Source organism: Papio anubis, chromosome 19 (assembly GCF_008728515.1).
Source record: "Papio anubis isolate 15944 chromosome 19, Panubis1.0, whole genome shotgun sequence".
NCBI classification, from domain to species: domain Eukaryota; kingdom Metazoa; phylum Chordata; class Mammalia; order Primates; family Cercopithecidae; genus Papio; species Papio anubis.
Genome location: NC_044994.1, coordinates 6322602 through 6342792, shown reverse-complemented (window position 1 = coordinate 6342792; position 20191 = coordinate 6322602). Strand labels below are relative to the sequence as shown.

General features: G+C 44.4%; 1 protein-coding gene across 3 annotated transcripts in view; it reads right to left on the bottom strand.

The window, feature by feature from the left end:
* LAMA1 (laminin subunit alpha 1) overlaps positions 1-20191 on the bottom strand; it is a 168558-nt gene that overhangs the window by 10041 nt on the left and 138326 nt on the right. The window contains exons 48-57 of one of the 3 annotated variants that reach the window (XM_031658710.1): positions 19115-19239; positions 13359-13509; positions 12499-12643; positions 11876-12017; positions 9371-9485; positions 9012-9185; positions 6764-6915; positions 5896-6081; positions 4298-4457; positions 3004-3116 (exon numbers count right to left, since the gene is read on the bottom strand). In XM_031658710.1, the coding sequence (XP_031514570.1) occupies positions 3004-3116; positions 4298-4457; positions 5896-6081; positions 6764-6915; positions 9012-9185; positions 9371-9485; positions 11876-12017; positions 12499-12643; positions 13359-13509; positions 19115-19239 (1463 nt within the window). Of the gene's footprint in view, positions 1-3003; positions 3117-4297; positions 4458-5895; positions 6082-6763; positions 6916-9011; positions 9186-9370; positions 9486-9805; positions 10446-11875; positions 12018-12498; positions 12644-13358; positions 13510-19114; positions 19240-20191 lie in introns of those variants that run through there. The other 2 variants (XM_031658711.1, XM_031658712.1) reach the window with 2 other exon arrangements.

The following is a 20191-nucleotide window of genomic DNA, read 5'->3' as shown; positions in this document are numbered from 1 at the left end:
TGAGGCCCAGGAGCCTGTTCCAGTCCACATAGAGGTGTCGAGTGGCTGAGGAACCTGTCCCAGTCCACACAGAGATGTCCAGTGACCCTGGAACCTGTCCCAGTCCACATGGAGATCTCAAGTGGCCGGTGGGCCCACAAACCCTGAGTTCTAAGTGGAGGCCAGAGCTACACGGGTAGGTGCTGCCGTATCTAGGTGGCATTTTAAGGTGATCGGAACACAGAAGGCCATCCTGGGAGAGCGTGTGGAAGGGCCCAGCACTCTCAGCTGGGAGACTGAGGAAGGCGGGCCGAGAGAGAGCAGGGAACCAGGAGAGTGTGCGGCTGTGACAGCCAAGGAAGTCCACGGGCTGCTGAGAGCCCAGGGCAGGAGGTCCCGCACCATGTAGCTACATGGGGGTCTTGAGTAATTCTCTCAAGAGCAGCTGGGGGTGTGCGGGAGGCTGACCGGATGGTTAAATGAGGAAACAGTCCCTGAGGAAAGGGCAGCTCTTTCGAGCGCCTTGTGAGAAACAGAGCCAGGTATTGCGCATGTGTGTGCAGGGGGACGTGGCATCTCCTGGGGGTTCTGCTATAGAAGTCAAAGTGAGAGAGGGAGTGCAGCGCAGAGGTGACAGCAGTCCCTTCTTATTCGCGGTTTTGCCTTCCAAGGTTTCACTTTTTAAGGTTTCAATTACCTGCAGTCAACTGAGGTCTGAAAATATTAAATGGGAAGTTCTGGAAATAAACAATGCGTAAGTTTTAAATGGGGTATCACTCTGAGTAGCTTGATAAGGTCTCATACCATCCCACTCGGTCCTGCCCAGGAAGTGAATCCTGTCTGTGTCCAGCGGTTCCACACCACATGAGCCATGTGCCCGTTGGTCACTTTATAGTCGTCTAGGTTCACAGATCGACTGTGGCAGTACAGCGGGGCTTGTGTTCAGGTCACCCTGATTTTACTCAATAATGCCCTCGAGGCACAAGAGGAGTGATGCTGGCATACTGTTACAATTCTTCTATTTTATTATTAGTTACTGTTAATCTCTTCCTGTGCCCAATTTATAATTCAACTTTATCATAGATATGCATACATGGGAAAACACAGTGTATATGATGTTTAGGTACTAGCCGAGGTTTCAGGCAACCACTGGGGGTCCTGGAACGTATCCCCCAAGGAGAAGGGGAAACTACTGTACAGGCACAGACTCTGAAGCCACAAGGCCTGGGTTTGAATCCCAGCTCTACCATTTACCAGCTGTGTGACTTTGAGCAGATGTCTCAGGCTCCCTATACCTCAATCTCCTTATATGTAAAATGGAGATAATAACAATACTTTCCTCACAGGAGAATTATGAGGAGTAAATTAGATCATCTGTGTAAAATCTCTGTGTCAACCTCCAGTACAATCATTTGCTGCTCTTGCTGTCGCTGCTGACGATGGGGTGATGGTGGCATCTGTGTGCTGGTGGGAGTGTGCACTGAGGAGTGAGGTGTGGCTGCTGTGCATGTCCTAGGAAGGAGAGGGCGAGTGGGATCCAGAGGACAAGCTGGGGCTGGCTGGGCGGGCTTTGCTAGGAACAAAGACCCTTCATCTGTGGTAGCAGCAGAAGAGATAGAGGGTTAGGAACAAAAGCAGGGGCTGGTCTTTTTGGTGGTGGACAGATGAAGGATCTCTTTCTTCTCAATGGGGCAAGTCATCAGCTGGGGTGTGAAGAAAGACTGTGGTGCCCAGGGCTCTGAGCTGAGAGCAGCTATGAGCAAGTCGTCATGGAGAATAAAAACCATAAGCATATTAGAGCAATGCACTGGTTCTCTATGTTGTCTGGAGGCTCCATCTGAGATTGACGGCCATGATATGCAGCTCAAACCAGCTGGGAAGGAGACGTCCATCTCCTCAGCCTGGTCTCCAGTGTGGGTTCCGGCACAGAGAAGGTGGAATGCTGGCTTTTACCTGGGCTCGCAGGAGTGGGAGAGACAAAGGGGTAAGGGAGTTTGCAGAGGAACACCTGTAACAGTGGCCTGGAACCTACCTGGAGGATGAATTGTGATGTGGGGCTAGAGAAGAGGGGAGATGGTGGTGGGAGGGCATTAGGGCTAGTGGCTTAGAGGTCTCCAGGCAACTGACAAACTGCAGGAGTGGGGAGGCACAGAGTGGAAACGAGAAGAAAGGGATTGTCTAATAGGAGGCTTTTAAAGTCGAGACTGAGAGGGATGGATACCTGTGAAGAAGTCAAGGGTATGGTGATGGGAGAGGCTGGCTGAGGAGGGAGTAGGGAAGACGTTTCACAGATCACAGTTTGAGCACGGAAAGGTCAGGGGTTAGGCAGCTGCTGAATTCACAGAGAGGGATGGCAGGAGCTGCAGAAGACAGACAGGAGCCCAGGTCTAAGGGGTATGACAGGGTGGCACTCACAGCCAATGACGACAAGACAGGCAGGGCATGGCAGAGTCTGCAGGCAAGCCTGGCAGGTGAGCTGGAGGACCACAGGAGGAGAGAGGAGCAACACGGAGTCCGGGAGCCCCAAGCTCCAGGCCTTGAGCTCTTCCCTTGCAGAAGGGTCCCAGGGACAGGCAGGTATGAGGGCCAGAAGGCACAGAGAGGGGTGGGTGTGGCACCCAGGACTTTGGCCACCACAGTGTAAGAGTTTGGGTAGACAAAGACATCAGACCAGGGAATGCTTAAAGTGGAATGGGGTTGAAAGTCCAAACAGTAATAGATCCAGGAGGCTTGATTTAGACGCCCACACGCTTAACTTACGTGCACACAGAGAGGGGAAACCAGCTGCCCTCCAGAAGGGGAAAGGCAGAAACCACAGACTCCCCCGTGAACCACCATGAAAGCGTTGTGATTTGCACCAACGCTGAATTCCTATCTCTTTGCCTTCTCTTTGCCATTTGGTTGCGAGTCAAGCACTTCATCATCAAATAGAAGCAGCTTCTTTTGGAAGAGACTCCGTGGCTGGAGAACACCCCGTCCATCCAGCAATGAGACACCGCGTAAGGACATTAGAAAGATACCTACCTCTTTCTGACAGCCGACTGGTTAAAAGGCAACAGGAAATGGCTGTTTTGTGAGAGACCAAACTGGTGGGCACCGGGAACGTACTCCAGAGCTGCATCCACCACACACTGTTCCTGTAAGAGACACACAGGAACACTCAGCCGCCACCGCAGCCCGAACCCCACTGACCCACGCGTGTTCCGCCATGAAGAGCCATCTCCGAAGCAATCCCATCAGAACAGCACCAACCACCAATGCTTGTTGGTGCTCACTCCATCTTCGGTTTAAATGATGCATTTGCCAGCCCTTCATCCCCCTGAAGGCGGCACTTAGAGCTTCCGTCTTTCACCTTAATCCCACTCAACTTCATACGGACACTGAAGTTCATACGGATACTGAAGTCTCTCCTATGAATTTTCATCAGGCTTAAAGGGCAAAGGCCTTGCTGTCTTTCTAGGCCCCTGCCATGACCTGAGGCTCTGGGAATGGCCCTGAGGATGCAGCCGCCGAGATCAGCTGCGGTCCAGCACCAGAACACTGGAGGTGCCCACAGGTGACGTGCTTTGCAGGGCCTCAGAGTGTTAATCTGTGAACCTAGGTCCACAATGACAGAGCAAGGTGCAGACAAGAGGAGCCAGGTGGGAAGGGCCCCTGAACCCCCCTGCAACCATCCGCGGGCTGCCCTGACACTGCCCAAGTCACGGGGGTCCCCGCTGCTGTTTTCTGGCTCAGCCTAGGCAGATGCTGCCAAGAAAACTGCCCTGAACTCGAAGTCTGGCCCTGCTCAGAAGGTCCTGCTCTCAAATGCTTCTGCCATCTTCTAAATTACTAGAGCGCACACTTTACACCAGGGCAACAGAGAAAGCACAAGGGGAGAAAATGAAAAAGAACAATGGCTGCCATTCAAACTCTTTGGCCAGAACTGGCTTTTCCTAAATGAATTGTATCTTTTTTTTTTTTTTAAAGCAACAAATATGTGCACAATGGCTTTACATGAAGTACTTATTTTCATGCTTTCCCGGCTAAATGTAAATTGATAATGAGTCCTTACAGAAGCTCTGCCAAAAGCATATTCTACATCAGCCTGATGCGCGGCCGGGGTGTGGGGCATCAGCCTGATGCGCGGCCGGGATGTTGGGGCCAACAATCTATGAACTGAGCCGTGTCATCTGAGTTGCTTGGGGCACGCTTTCCTACCCTGTCCCTGTTCTGATTTTTAGCACAGCTCCAGCTCCAGCTCCAGCTCTCGCAGCACCTTTACAGCAAGGCCCCATTTTAACTCCCTCTGTCCTGGGCCCTCCTTTGCTGACTGGACCTGACTGATAGTAAAGGAAGCCGCTCCTACTGGAAAAGCCCGGGGCTCTGGCAAGAGCTCGCTGTCCTCTGCATCGGGAGCCGGCTTAGTCCTTTCTGACAGCCAGCAGGTGTCCAAGTCGACTTGCTCATGGCCAACTGCACTGTTGAAATCCAAAAGTCTAGGCAGAAACAAGAGAGTGTTTTCAAAATTAGGCTATCACAAACCAGTCCATGAACCCAAGTTATCTGGTAACTGTACAATGAAAATCAATTAAAAACCATGTATATGTTTCTCTTAGAGTAACCAAAGTGCCAGTCCTTCACTGTGACTCGGAGTCCAGACATGTTATCTTAGATATTTCTTGTCTGATGCTTCTGCTTGCAATGGCACCCAGCCTAGCGTATCCCCATGTTAGACCCTGGCCATTCCTGAGCACCCCCCAGGTCGGCTCTGATGCTGTCACCTCCTCCTGCAGCCTTGACTGGATTGCCGCAGGGACACGTTTTTGTCTCTAGTTCCCAAGAGCTGCACGGTGACCTCCACGAAACACTGACTTCTCGTTTACATGCTTCCCCTCGCCAGGAGGTCATGGGTTACGCTTGTCACGTGCACCATCACTCTGCAGCTCCTGTGCTGTGTCCTGTGCCCACACAGGTCCCCCTGGCACTTTCCCAGGCACAGCTGGGAACTTCACAGAAACGTTTCTGCTCTACTGAGTTCACAACCCCATGACTTTCAGGAGCATGAAGATGCCGAATGAATGAATGAATGAATGAATGAATGAATGAATGAACAGACACCTAGGGGCATAAACATAAACCTGTACAAAAATGGAAACCAGAGCTCTGACATTATGATTGTATTGAAACCCAACGCTAGGTTTTACTCTTGCAAATTTCAGGGAGTCCTAAGAGGTAATTTCACAGAGAAGACACTGTGACCATGAAAGATCCAAGTCCTTGTTCAAGGTCACTAGGCAAGTCAGTGACCCAGCCAGGAGGCAGCTTCAATTTCCTGATGCCCAGGGCACTTCCAGGTTCTCCTGGGCAGATGCTGGTCCCAGAGCACAGCTTGTCTCCCATCAGCACCCTGTCCAGAGGCAGAGGGTGAGCAAGGAGGAATGAACCGCTCATGGGCACATGCCAGTTCTCTTCCTCATCATGAGCTCCACACAGGGAATGGAGGCTTCCAGTTCTTAATTACACAGTAATTGTCTTGGGAGAAGCCATTAACAACCTGCAGCTGGTAGTAGCCCTGTAGTCAACAGCTCTTCAAAGCAATGCTCTCAAGACAGCAAGAGACTTACATCACAAAATCCCTACGTTCCTTCAAATGCATGTCAAAAATGCATTTAAATCCCAGCTCTTTATGGACAGTCACAGAGAGCTAATGCTCAGCGATGGCTTTTAAAGTCTGATGACCAGATCTGTCTAACATTCTAATCCACTAAAATCCATGTGGGGGGCCTTTCATGATAGAATAATGGGGTTCACTCATTATTCGGGAACTTGCAAAATTTTCAATCTCAAACAGTAAAATTAGATTTCAGATTAATGTTAGCACTCACCATGAAGGATCAGAAAGTGCAAGAACATGCAGAGAGCAGGTACACTTACTCCAAATTAAAGATCAGGTCTTTGATACAGCCATGGAACGATCTTCTCGTTGTGAGCAGCGATGTCCCCTCTCCCTCTGGAATTCCCCCGATGTACAGATTGGACATATTTATCGTCCTGCTTTCTACTAATGGGCCCAACTTCATTTCCACAGGATTGTTCTCATCCAACTGGACAGTGATAATTCTAAAAGTCCAACAGAGAAAATAAATGAAAAGCTTTAAACATAATGAAATGATAATTCCATTTTAGTTCATAATTCCCACAAGTTCTCACTGAAAATAAACGTTCCCTAAAGGTGCATTTTAACAAGATGCTGTCTGTGACCAAAAAGGTGAATCTTGAAAATTAAAACTCACAGTTGAACATTTTTCAGAAACGAATGGAATGTTATTAAATATCCATTGAATGAGATTGCTTTTTGGAGAGGTTTTCTTTTTCTTTTTTTTTTTTTTAACCTCTTTACCTATGATGAAGATGCCCAGTGTGCTTTTAAAGCATTCAGTCTACAATTTTGGAGGGAAATATACAGGAATGTTGATCTAATGCTATTTACTACTGATATAATACTATTTACTAATAGGGTAGTACTATTTGCCACAGAATCAATCCAGTGTAAAGACAATTTATGCTGGGCCCCAGTAAAGGGCAGAGTTAAAGTTGTTTAATTATAAAAATTCTACAAGTATCTTATTACAAAGCAGATGAAATTCGTTCCCAGGAAACAATCCTAGCAAGGTTCTAGAATTATTTGGATGCCGATGACCCCAGTCATCTAGCCGCCCAGGGCACCACCGCAAGGTTCCTTCCACATTCCCTCTAAGCTCACCACACCCTTATTACACACTGCCTTGCCGCGTACAAGTACCTCCGATTCCTGACCAAGGAGATGGAATGGGCTTGTCCGTCGCTGCATGTACCCGTGGCAGCGTGCAGGAGAGCTTTTCTCAGGCCTGTGCCATCCCCAGGATTGACATGTACCTCGATGTTGCCTCCAATCAGCGTGATGGAGAAGAAGGGCTGCGGAGGTTGCATAGAGAATTTCCCGACAAAACACATCACTATGTGATTTAGAAAACTTTCGTCTTATGAAGATAATGTGAGAAGATTAACATCAAGTGAGTAGAGAAATTCCTTAAGAATCTCATCAGCTGTCACAATTTTAAATTTTGTATGTTACTTTCTAATCTCTGTTCATATAATTTATGTTCCGCATTATGCTATTATCACTGAAGATGTCAAAGATTTCCATTTCTGCATTGCCTCATACTTACTGTTTATTGCTACATTAGATACCATCAAGTAGGTATATTGTAATTTGTCTTTTTATCCATGAAATTTAGTTTCCAACTTTTTATTACCATACATATGAATATTTAATTGTTTTGCCTGTGAGGTTGTTTCTAACATTATGAAAAGTAGAATTAAACATTTGAAGGATGTGAAAATATTTAAAGCTTTTAATTTTTTTAGACCTTGAAAAAAGGTAGTTTATACACCAGGAGGATTGGAATGTGAGCGTCTCACAACACTCTTGCTAGCAATGGCTAATATCATTCATTTTTGCTGACTTAGTAAGCACACTTTGATTTGAAAGTAATTTTAGTAAAAGTAATTTTACTAAGACTAATGGAGAAAAAGTTTGGCAGTTCCTCAAAAAGTTAAACATAGAATTACCATATAACCAGTGATTCCACTCCTAAATACATACACAGAAGAACTGAAGACAGGGACTCAAACAAATACTTATCCACCTATGTTCATAGCAGCATTTATTCATAATAGCTAAAAGGCAGAAATGCCCCAAAGTTTATCCATGAAGTAACTGATGAACAAACTGTGGTATGTACATACAGTGGAATGTTACTCAGCTGTAAAAAAGAATGAAGCACTGATCCATACTGCAATGGGGATGAACTTCAAAGAAATGCTAAGTGAAAGATGCAAGACATCCTATGATTCGATTTGTACGAAATATCCAGAATAGGTAAATCCATCTATAGAGACAGAAAGCAAATTGGTGGTTGCCAGGGGTGGGGAGAGAGGAGAATGGGGAGTGACTAATTAATGGCACAGGCTTTTATTTTGAGCGATGAAAATGTTTGTAACCAGATAGAAAAGGTGGCCTCGTAACATTGTGCATGCACTAAATGCTGCTGAATTGTTCACTTTGAAATGGTTGATTTTAGGTTATATACATTTCAGCTCAATTTAAAAAAAAAAAGAGAGCGATCAATGGAGCTCCTTAACCAGTCTTAGTCACTGTTAGCCCTTCCCCCAGTATGTCATGACATGTTTGGGTTCTGCAAACTGGTGTTCCAGTCCTGACTCTAACTCATACCAGCGGTGTGACCTCGAGCAGGTTTACCAGGCTCTCTGAACACATTTCTTCCTCAGCAAAATGTAGCAGCATTCCCCTTGCAGCAAGGTTGTGATAATTACACAGCAATGTCTGTAAAGTACCTTACAGAGTACAAGGTGGCATTCTACAGATTTTAGCTGCATGAACTCAACTTGATTAAGACAGTGTGCTAACATTCTGTAAAGTCTCTTCAAATCATGTGATAGACACAAATTTGAGCAGAGGATGGGGGAAATATCACCTATGCTCTTGAAATGGAATATAAATAAGGAAAATGGTTGTCATTTCTCTTCTGTCTCATGTTAGTTTATTGTGCTTATTACAGGCCACATTTCTCTTGCTGCTCCTTTCAATCCTATAATAGATAAAGAAAATCTTGCTTCATCCAGCAGTAGACTGAAGACCTCAACAGGATTTAAGGACTGCTGTTTTAGCCTTTGAATGAAGAGAAATGACCACAACATGGGGAAGAAAACTCAGTATATGCTTTCTGAATGAGTTTTTAAAAAATTAGAGGTAGACAGCAAATAACTTTTTCCTCAGTCACTAGACAAGGAAGATGGATTATGCAATATAAGAAATCATTGATTCATAAGGGGACGACATTCAGCAATAATAACTTTTACTTTTTGAAAATGCACATCCATAAACAACCAGGAACACAGCGACAATAAATGTTTATGAGTCTGTCATTTTCCATTCATTGTTTCCCGAAGTCGTTTCCTGAGACTGGGGCTCAGGAGCACCTACTCACCACGTGTGACTCCTCACGATCGCGCTGCTTCTCCGCATCCCCGCCGAGGGCAGCCAGGATGATGCCACTGCTGTTCTTGGTGGCAAATGTTACCAGCCATTCTGATTCTGGTGACAAAGACTTGGGTGGCAATTCAATGTAGCCGCCTTTCAAGAAGCTAACACTCCGGATGGGCTGGTCACAGAGGAGATGAAACAGCACGGTGAGTTCCCAGCTGCGGCCAAACCTCCCGTGGGGAGGACACTACTGGTCTCCCCATCATCTCTTTCCTATCCCCACTGGTTTGTTGCGTTAGGATGTTGATAAATCAATGAACACTTAAGGAAACTCATGTGAATATTAATAACAATGTTCCCTACCTCCAGTGAGCAGCCTTTTCTCACTCCATAGGAATTTCGGAGTAAGTCAAAGGTTGATCTGGATATTTCCAGGTTCTTGATGCAGCCCACAAAGCTTTTGGCAGTGACACCTCTCCTGTAGGGAAGGGCATGAGAACAACCACAAAATTTGGATTTTCAAATTCCATTTTTGAACGAAGGAATACAAAGCCACTGGGCAAGGCACAGTGACTCATGCCTGTAATCCCAGCACTTTGGGAGGCTGAGGTGGGAGGATCACCTGAGCCCATGAGTTTGAGACAAGTCTGGGCAACATAGTGAGACCCTGTCTCTACAAAAAATAAAAAATTAGCCAGTCATGGTAGCATGCACTTGTAGTCCCAGAGACTGAGGCAGGAAGATTGCTTGAGCCCAGGAGTTTGAGGCTGCAATGAGCCATGATTGTTCCACTGCACTCCAGCCTGGGTGACAGAGCAAGATCCTGCCCCCCAAAAAAAGAAAAAGGAAAAAAAAAAAAACCCCTATACTTCTGGAAAACCTGTTTCCATGTGTTACTCTGCAGAAATATCTTGGTCTCCCTCTAAGAATAATATTGATAGTGAGAACTTTAGGTCAAACAAGTACTCTCCTACTCTCCTTAAGACTAGAGAAAGGGATCAAACTTAGTGAGTTTGGCTACTTGGATGGCTACCCACAGAAAACACAGGCCAATTATAAGAAAGACAGTGCACAGCGCCTTGCAGCACACCGATTCAAATCCAGTCTCCATGTAGAGCAGAATGCTTGCTTCCCGTGGGGACCAGTGCAGGTAATGCATTTCTCAGGATCTGACCGCTAAAAAAGAGTCATTGGCTGTTGTTTACATTGCATATCCATGAACTTTATCCTAAAGAAAGTAACTGCATGTGGTAAAGTCTGGGACTATCCGAAACTCTATTTCTCAATGTTCAAGTCAATATCACGTTTTTCTTACCAGAAGTCTCCACACTCCTGGCTAAGGTCAGGATATAATGTAGTCCAGCTCTCATTTCCAAATCATGGAGACCAGCGAACATCTCCCAGCTGCACTCTTCTGTACCAGCTCTTCACAGGAGAGCTTTGCAATAACATGGTTTCCTGTTACAGTCACACCTCATTTTTTTTTCTCATGTTGAAACAATGAGCTATGGACCGCTAAGCAACTACATGATTTTGGACAAATTTCAGCCTTTCTGGATCTCGAGTTCTTTCCATGTAAATGAGGAGGCTGGCTTTGATGACACCCAAGTCCGTTCTACTGAGAACATCTGTGATATGGGCTTCTGTCCTTTCCTGCATTGTCTACACTGGGCCATCTGGGCAAAGTCCAGATGTACTAGGACTACATCTGGCTGAGGCTACAGGAACACCCCAGTCCTGGTCCCAGCATGACAGGGCATGAATCTGGGATGGGATCTGGAGACAGCTTCCAGTCCTGGCTCTGTCTTGGCAGGGAGGTAAGACTTAGCAAGTGACAAACTCCACTGAGGTTTAAATGGATTCAGTTCTAAGATCAGGAGGTGGCTGTGGTTGCAAACTGTGTTCTTTGGGACTTTCCAAGATTCCTGGCAAAGAGTAGGGGAACAGTGGAGAAGTGGCTCTCTCTACAAAAGGCTGCTCATCATAGCAACTGAATGGCTGCAGTTCTGTGCCATATAAGAGGATTCTATAAAAGAACCTGACCTAAAGACGTTGTAGCACTGCTACAAATGGACATTTGCTGACCACTACGCTGAATGGCCCAGTTTGGACATTTAATGACCCCACTCTTGGCAAGCCGTCTTACCTTAACTATTGGACTTTCATAAGTGTCTTTTTTTAATGATGTGAAAGAACTTTAGGGTTTAATTACAAACCAAAATTACAAAACTGAGGACAATGAACCAGCCCCACAAAGTTTCTGTAAATCATTCAAGTCATAAAGCAAGTATGACAGCAAGTGGGGTCTCCAAAGATTGCATGGTAACAGGATTTAGATGTTCTAAAGGCAATACATATAAAATCACTAATCTTTCTGCAGAAGGTCTGCTTTACTTCTCAAATCACACAGCATAGAGTACTTTGAATAAATAAAAGCAGATTACAGGTTGAACCGTGTCCTCCCAAAAGATATGACAGTCTTAATCCTCCTTATGTGTGATTGTGACCTTCATTTGGAAAAAGGGTCTTTGCAGAGGTAATCAAGTTAGGATGAGGTCATAAGGGGAAGTCCTTATCCAACGTGACTGTTGTCCTTATAAAAAGGGGGAATGTGGACACAGGGCACAGGCCAAGGAATCCGTGAAGCAACCAGAAGCTAGGAGCATGGGACAGATTCCCTCTCACGGCCCTCAAAAGGAAGCAAGGCCTGCCAACACCTTGCTTTTGGACTTGCAGTCTCTAGAACTGGGAAATAATAAATTTCTGTTGTTTAAGCCACCTGGTTTGTGATACAATCCATTCGCAGCCCTAGCAAGCTAATATGGTTGGAAATCAGGGACATGAAAATTCTGCAGTTTAATATCATACCTTACAACTCTTGACCTTGGTAATCCACCCACATAAATCGGATCCTTGTCTAGACGGTTGAGGTCGGAAGACGCTCCCGGAGTCTCGCCCTGCTTGGTTTCTTTATTACTGGTGTTATAGGCATCGTTAACTGCTAGGACTCCTAAAAGGAGAGCACAGACAAGAGATAAGAAAAGGGAAATCCCTTTCCATGTTAAGGTAAAATGCAAACTTCTGGCAACAAAGTTCATTTACAAAGGCATATTCTTCTAGATTCTATGAATTTGATCAGCTAACGTTCTTGGTTATTGAAGGACAAGTGAAAATCCTCTCTATCAAAGTCAATACCCATTGCTAAATGAGAGCAGTATGTGTGTAGAAGAAAATAGAATGGATTTGATTCTTGATTCCAATTTAGCATTTAATGTTAAATAACACACTTGGAAATCACAGGCAAATACAAGTATAACACTCCTCCAGCAAAATGTGAATCCTGTTGCTTAGTATTCCAAAGACAACACTGGTTTTCAAGTAGACTATCATCCAATACCCAGGAGACTACTGTGGAATAGAGACTGCAGATTTTGACAAGATTTCTATTCTTATGAGGGTGACCGCCATCTGCTGAGTCCATCTGTCTCTACCTTGCTTCCGGTTTCGCTGGAAGGCAATTTTGTACCAGGTTCCATTGTTATAACGTCTGTCTGTCAAAAGGGTAAGGGGTCCTGAACCCAGGTCTGTCGTAACCTTCACTCTGCCATGGAACAGCTCGATGGATAAAAAGTCTCTCTGTAAAGAAGAGAACACAGTTCCCCAGGTTATAGCTTTATCCCAAGTTTCCCTTTCCCTTCAAGTCAGGGATGGCCGAAACCTTCTAAAGTCAAACTGAGAAAACTGGATCTGGCCCCACAGCCAGAGGTCTATCGGCGATGAAACCAAAAATGCCCACGAAGGCTTTCTAGAACACTACACTAATATAAACGAAACACCATCCGTTGTTACCAAAATCTACAATTCAGTAAGACAAATGGAATCTCCTTGTATCTTTTTCATTCAGACTGACAAGGGGCCAGTTCTAAAACACAAAACCAAAAGACTGAAAGGCAGAAATCGCCAGCACATGAGATGCAAAAACAAGAACATGAAATTCCCATGGATGGAATTCAAACAATGTCACTGTGGCCACAGTGAACCCAGAACAAGACATATTATTTGAGCTCAAAATTTAATAACAAACGTTGAATTGACATCTATAAAGACTAGAAGCTAGTTTCTACTCGCTGTTCTTCTATATTTTTCTAAAGGTTCTACAATGATAATAAATAATTTTAAATGAGGAAATTGTTTAGCACACAAATACATTAATACTAGCATATGCGCATAAAAATTGTATGGCATACATATGTACATATTTAATTAGTAAATCCTCATTAAACATAAACAACCACATAGCAATCTAAATGTGTATATACAGTAGGGCCTAGGGCCCCATAAAGACTCTTACTATGCCGTATGAACCCAGGTAGAGAAGAAGTCCATTAGGTGAAAAGGTATTAAAAAGCATGATTATCTGGGTCACGGTAGCCGGAAGTGACTTCTCCACGACAGAGTACCCACTCCCGTCAAAATGGAAGGAAGAGTCTTCATTCTGGGAGCTGCAAAGCAGAAGAGATGAAATAGAATCCATTCTCAGGAGGGCAGAAAGAACCAAGAACACACTTACTGAGTTCTCCTTCACAAAGATCACGGTAGAGCTATTAGTTCCATACTTTCATAACAAGTGTAGATGATAATATTTAAAAATATGCTTTTGCCATGTGAAGATGCAAGACAAATGCCCAACTGCTTTATAAGGAAAATAAAGTTAATGTAGGCAGTATTCATTATGGTAAAAGACATTTCTTTATAGGAGGATAACTGCTATAAATATTTCAGTTTACCAACTGGATTTGTTTGTTCTAATCTCCTTTAATGTAACTGTCCTCTCTTAACTCTGGTGTCTTCAGAATAATTTTTATATTGACATTTTCACTCTGCCGATGAGGTTTTAACTAATACCTCAGGGAAACTAGAGTTACAATGGAAAGCAAGTTTATGCCCATATACCAGAAGCATCACTTCACAAAACAATCACTGACATCCTCAAAAATCTGCAGGATGAGCTTAAAGACCCATATCATACTCAGGGATGAGTACATGGGTTACAACAGGGATATAATACGGCCCAGGGCATTTTCAGGTGAGTGTGTTTCCTGGTCTTCCCCCACAAGACAGCAAAAGGCTGACTTGACTCGCTGTTCAATTACAAAGCCCTTCATCTGGAACAGATCAGAATCATGTTCCAGAAATAATTTCCTGGAATATCATAAGGCTTGAGAGTGAAATTTGGATGAGGGTAAGAATTTGATGGTTTTTGGGTAAGAATTTGAACTTCTCCCAGTTAGAGGTGTAACAACCAAACTCAGTGCCACATTTCCAAGCAAGGCAGTCTAACCAAACAGTAAAATCATTTCCATGGATGATAACACAACACAAAATAAAACAAAAAATAGTGCTTTGTGAAACCTGAGGTTTCAAATGTATAACTACCTACTCTTGCTTTTTCAAAAATTTCCATCATGTGGTCTCTTTGAGGAATTACAACTTAAAAGAAATGCACTCTGCATAAATTCTTCAACTATGGTTTAATTCTTTAACTCTTAAGCCTTTGGCTTCCTAGCCATATGTTCCATTGTTCTACCTCTTGGCCAACCACAGTGCATGTGCCTGAGGACAGAGACTCTAGAGCTAGACTACCAGGGTTCAAATCCCAGGTCCCCAACATGCTAGCTGTGTGAACTTGGAAAACTCACCTAACCTCTCTGTGTGCCCTTTCCTTCATCTATAAAACAGGGATAACCATAAAACCTCTCTGGGAGCGCTGCCCCAGGCAGTTCTTAGAACAGTGGCTGGCACACAGCAGACGTGCTCTCTCATTATTCTGCTGTGTTTGGAGGTCCTCGATGGGCTGGTCCCCATTTCCACCTATGAAAAGCTGAGCCTCAAAGATTAAAGTACCTTGTTCAAGGACACACCCCAAGAAATCACAAAGCCAGGTTTAAAACAAAACTCCAGAAATCTGTCTTGGTCCTCAGTGCATGGCCCTTCCCTCTCCAGAGCCCATGAGCCCTCCTCTCTCACGAACATGGGGGCTTTGTCCCTCCCCAGAGCCCGTGAGCCCTCCTCTCTCAAGAAGGTGGGGGCTCTGCTCCTGGGTTCTCTCCCTCAACAGGGCCTGCTGGAGTGAAGTGGCCACGAAGAGGGGGGCCTCAAATGAAATGATGACTGAACACGACCGAAGGCTTGTCCCCATGTCAGTCACTTCCCTGAACTCCTCCCAGAGCCCCTGCCGGCTTCCCCACTATGACCAGAGGCACACGTGCCTCAACAGTCGGCCCAGGTGCCTGTTCCCCAAGTGGGTCCCCGCCTTGGTAAGGGCCCAGGACAAATGAAAGCTCGGTTCATCACAGCACTTCGTGGACAGCTCTGTTCCAGCCTTGGAAATGCCTCCATTACCCACAGGTTCAAGTGGGAGCCTGCAATCAGGAGGGCATCCGCCCTCTCCAGTGCTCAGCCCTGTGAGTCTGGAAGAATCACCAGACCTCCCCGATCCTCCGAGGGCTCCCTCGTGAGGTTTGGATAATCCTGGGCTGACCTACTAGTGTGCCCTGCTGCCACCCCGCGAGGGCGTGAGAGAACCCTGGCTCGGGCTTGGGACGCTGCTTCTCCAGCTCTGGCCCCTTGCCACAGCCCATGCATTTTCTGCTTTCTATACAGGCATTTTCCCCTAGGCCATGAGATGTCTGAGGACACAAACGTGTGATGTATGTGGACACGGCTGGTACCTAGCAGAGGGCCCGGAGCACAGGTAACTGACTCGTGACAAAGGCCAGCCGCGTACCCAGCGCTCAGTCACAATGTCCACTTGTAAATAACGCAAGGATTATGCCTGTTAATTACATAAAGGGCCTTTCCATATTGATTTTGATGAGGACTGTTAGAATCAGTGGTTAATTTTGTAGTATCCTTTGAGAACATAAAAGATTGCTCATAATTACAGAGTGACACCATGTACAAGTATAATAATATATTCAAAGAGGAATAAAAAGGTTTCAATTCATTTACTTGGTAATATAAATCACATTTAAGAGTAAACGGTCAAAAATTTTTTAAAAATTTAGAGGACACTGATGGGCTACACTAGTGATTTAATAATGGCAAATTATACACAAACCGAAAGGGACAAGGAATGATCATCTAAGTCTGCTACAATGGATTGTTACTAGAATTAGGGTATTAGCTCTTTGAACTAAAGCTTTTGTCTAACAGGAGAAGGGGCGCAGTGGTGGATGTTACCTAAACTGAAGACAGTTCAATTTACGAACAGACATAAAGCACCAATCTGTGCCTGTACCAGCACTTCACAAAATATGTTCTATGAAGCAGAAGAAACTCCAGATGCCCCTTTTTTTTGAGACAGGATCTCACTCTGTCACCCAGGCAGAAGTGCAGGGGCTCAAGTGCTCCTCCCACCTCAGCCTCCGGAGTAGCGGGGACTATAGGCGCACGCCACCACACCTGGCTAATCTTTTTCAATCCACCTGCCTTGGCCTCCCAAAGTGCTGGGATTACAAGCGTGAGCCTCACCCAGAGGTACCTTTTCAAAAAGGGTTCAAGCTCAAGTGAGTTTGGGAAACGCTGCAACTCTGGCCTCTCCCCAGGACAAGGCTACCATACATGTTAGCATATTAATGCTAACTAAAGGCTCCGATAGCCTCGCAACCAAGGAACATGCTTATTTTTTTAACTCAGTGTTTCCCAAACATTTATGATCAGTACACAATACCTATTAATACCCTACACCAAACTAGTATTCTTTACAAACACCTATCTTTGGAAATGTTGGCCAATATAATACAAGAATAGCCAGCGGATTTGTTCAGTCCCCAGAAAAACATATTTAATCAGACCCTAGTTTGGTTGAGCTGATCAGTCAATGTGGTTCTACTACTCAGCTGGGTGGCCAGCCCTCCGTCAAACAGCCAGTCTCAAGTTGGCAGGAGGGGAGCATCTTTGACCCAGTCAAAGGTCCAGGTGGGTGGAAATCCGGTGGCAGGCCAGGTATTTCAAGGGGAACAAAACATGCGACCACCTAAAAAGCTGACTTCCTCAACCCAACAAGAAAAGAAGAGCCGGAAATCATTCAATTCATTCGGTGCTGTAGTTTGACTGTCAATGGTTTCAAAACACCTCTGGAAATGACTGATGAAAACAGAGGATACTGTCACAGGTAAAGCAGGGGGACTTTTTCATACTAGAAATGTTTAATTTCTGTTAACCATTTCTCTTTCTATCAGTGAGGTTAATGATCTGGGGTCAGTGGAGGGGACAGAGTCTAGGGGTGGGGGTGTTTCTCATGTTAGAATGTCTAAATTGCTGGAAGAGTTCCTTGCTGGAAACACAGGATAAGGAAAAAGTGACGGATCAGAGAGCCTGAATTCAGGTGCTCATTCCACTGAAGTTCTAGAGCAGGGCATGTCATTACTTCATGAGGCAACAGCATTTTTTATCATAGTTGCCAATTACAAAGCCATGCTTTTTCACGTTTACTGTCAGAAAAAAATAAAATCCTGTGACGTTTACCTACAAAGCAAAGCCGCATCACTGTAGGAGAGCAGTGGTGAAGACTGGTGAAGTGTTTCCAGTTTATAAAGCACTTTCACACACATCATGTTGTGTGTTCATCCCTCTGATTTATAGAGGTGGGTAAGATAAGTACGATGATCATTTTTCTTTTCTGGAGAAAGAAACCAAACCTCAGTGAGGTGAAGAGACTTATTATCCAAAGTCAGGGAAAAAAAATTTGGTGGGAGACCTGGGCCAGAATCCTGAGAAACCCAAGACTCCAAACCCTATATTCTTTTTCAATCCTAAGGCTACAATCACCAAGCCTCCAAGTCTCTGGTCCCAACTTTTTTCTTTTCTTTTTTTTTTTGAGACGGAGTCTTGCTGCTCTGTCACCCATGCTGGAGTGCAGTGGCACAATCTTGGCTCACTGCAATCTCTGCCTCCTGGGTTCAAGCAATTCTCCTGCCTCAGCCTTCCAAGTAGCTGGAACTACATGCATGTGCCACTATGCCCAGCTAATTTTTGTATTTTTAGTAGAGACAGAGTTTCACCATATTGATCAGGCTGGTGTCGAACTCCTGACCTCAGGTGATCCGCCCGCCTTGGCCTCCTAAAGTGCTGGGATTACAGGCATGAGCCACCATGCCCGCCTGGTCCTAACTTTTTAAGGGGAAAAAGAGAAGGCTTAAACTATAGACCTGACAATGACAAAATGAAAAATTCACCCATGAGTTTCTAAATGTGCTGTAAGTTGCTTTAACTGATCTTGCCACTGCTCACTGTTAATTGCAGATATCCATCTGGACAGAGCAGCCCATTAAACAAGAGAAATTATATCAGATGTTACATTTCTCTAATGGAAAAAGGCAATTTATTGTCTTAATTACTAAAGTGATGGAAAACAGGTTTTATATACTTAAGGGGTTGCAGTTATTTTGTTATAAAATAACGGGTGGGGGGTGAAGATGTTGCACTTGGTAAGGTTAAGTCCTTGAATGCCTTTATATCAATATATGCAGAAAGATACTAGTTTTTCTCTATTTCCTAATGCAGTTTATTTCTGGAATTATAGAACTTGGTCCGGAATTGGGAAGTACTTATCTGTAAAAATTGACCACACAAGAAAAAATTCTTATCCTTGGAGATGTTTTCAAAATAAAAATGTACAGTGATTTCTAAAGATTTGGTTGTGGCTCTCTGAGACAGAAGGTCGTTCGAGAAATTGTCTGAAACTTTTAGGGTTTATGATTCATGATCAAAGCATACAAGACATAGGAAAAAGAGCACTTCTTTTTAAAGGATTAAAAATGATACCCGTGCTTCTCTCAGTAACTAATCTACATTATACCATTTGATAATATAATAATATAATGTAGATTGGTATAATCTACATTACACCAATGTCACAGGATGATTTTTTTTGACAACAAACGTGTGAAAAAAAGCATGGCTTTGTAATTGGCAGCTAAACACCTACCAGCGATAACACAAATTCTGTCCTCCCTTGACGTGCATGTATTAATAAATTATTTCAGCACTTCTCAGATGTTAACAGAATGGCATACTATGTGCTAAACCGTGAGGACATCTTACCTTCCGAAGCACCCGTGGCACTTGCCTTCCCTTTCGATATAGTTCCATAGGCCGATGGATTTTCCATTCAGGAAGGCCTCTCCCAAGCAGCCTTTAAAATGAGTAACCTTCACAGCAGGAGATTTCTAATGCAAACAAGCAAACAAACATAACCAATATATAGCTGACAAAGCAAAATACATTCTCCAAGTACACAAAACTTCTCCCTGGGAGCTTCAATCTAACAGATCCAAATTTTGAGAGAACAACATTAGAAAAAAGGCCAGTTTGTAATCACTGGATTTCCTTCCAGTTATGAAGTGGAATCCCAGAATGAGTGACACTGGGCAGGATCTTAAAGATCATCTCAGTGACTAGGGTTGATGGAGAAAACCGTGTTGCACGGGTGAGAAAATAGACAGCCAGAGAATGTGATTGGTAGTGAGGACCCAGCTGGACCTGAGACCTGGACTCCCACTTCAGAGCATTGATCCAGGTCCAAAAAATGCAATTATATTTGGAGAGAGGAGAACTGATATAATAAAATAAATATGGAGGGCTTTCTTGCTAAACACTAATTAGTATTAATCAACCACTAACTAGAGCTAGACTCAAGATAAAGAAACTTTACAGAAATTAACATGGAGCATTGAATTTCCTATTCATCACTGGGAAAGAAACCCAAACAGCAAGATGAGCCATTGGCTTTTTCTCCATTTATGCTACTGATTAAGCATCACCCTTTACTGTGCAAAACCAGCCTAATTCTGCAGAGGAACTGTCAGGCAGCAAAACAAAAGAAGCAGAAACATCTTCATCTGCCTAGCATATATTCAACCATCTAAACATATGCCTTTTTTTTTTTTTTTTTTTTTTGAGACGGAGTTTCACTCCTGTTGCCCAGGCTGGAGTGCAAGGGCACGATCTCAGCTCACTGCAACCTCTACCTCCCGGGGTTCAAGTGATTCTCCTGCCTCAGCCTCCTGAGTAGCTGGGATTACAGGCATGCACCACCACGCCTGGCTAATTTTGTATTTTTAGTAGAGACAGGGTTTCTCCATGTTGGTCAGGCTGGTCTTGAACTGTGGACCTCAGGTG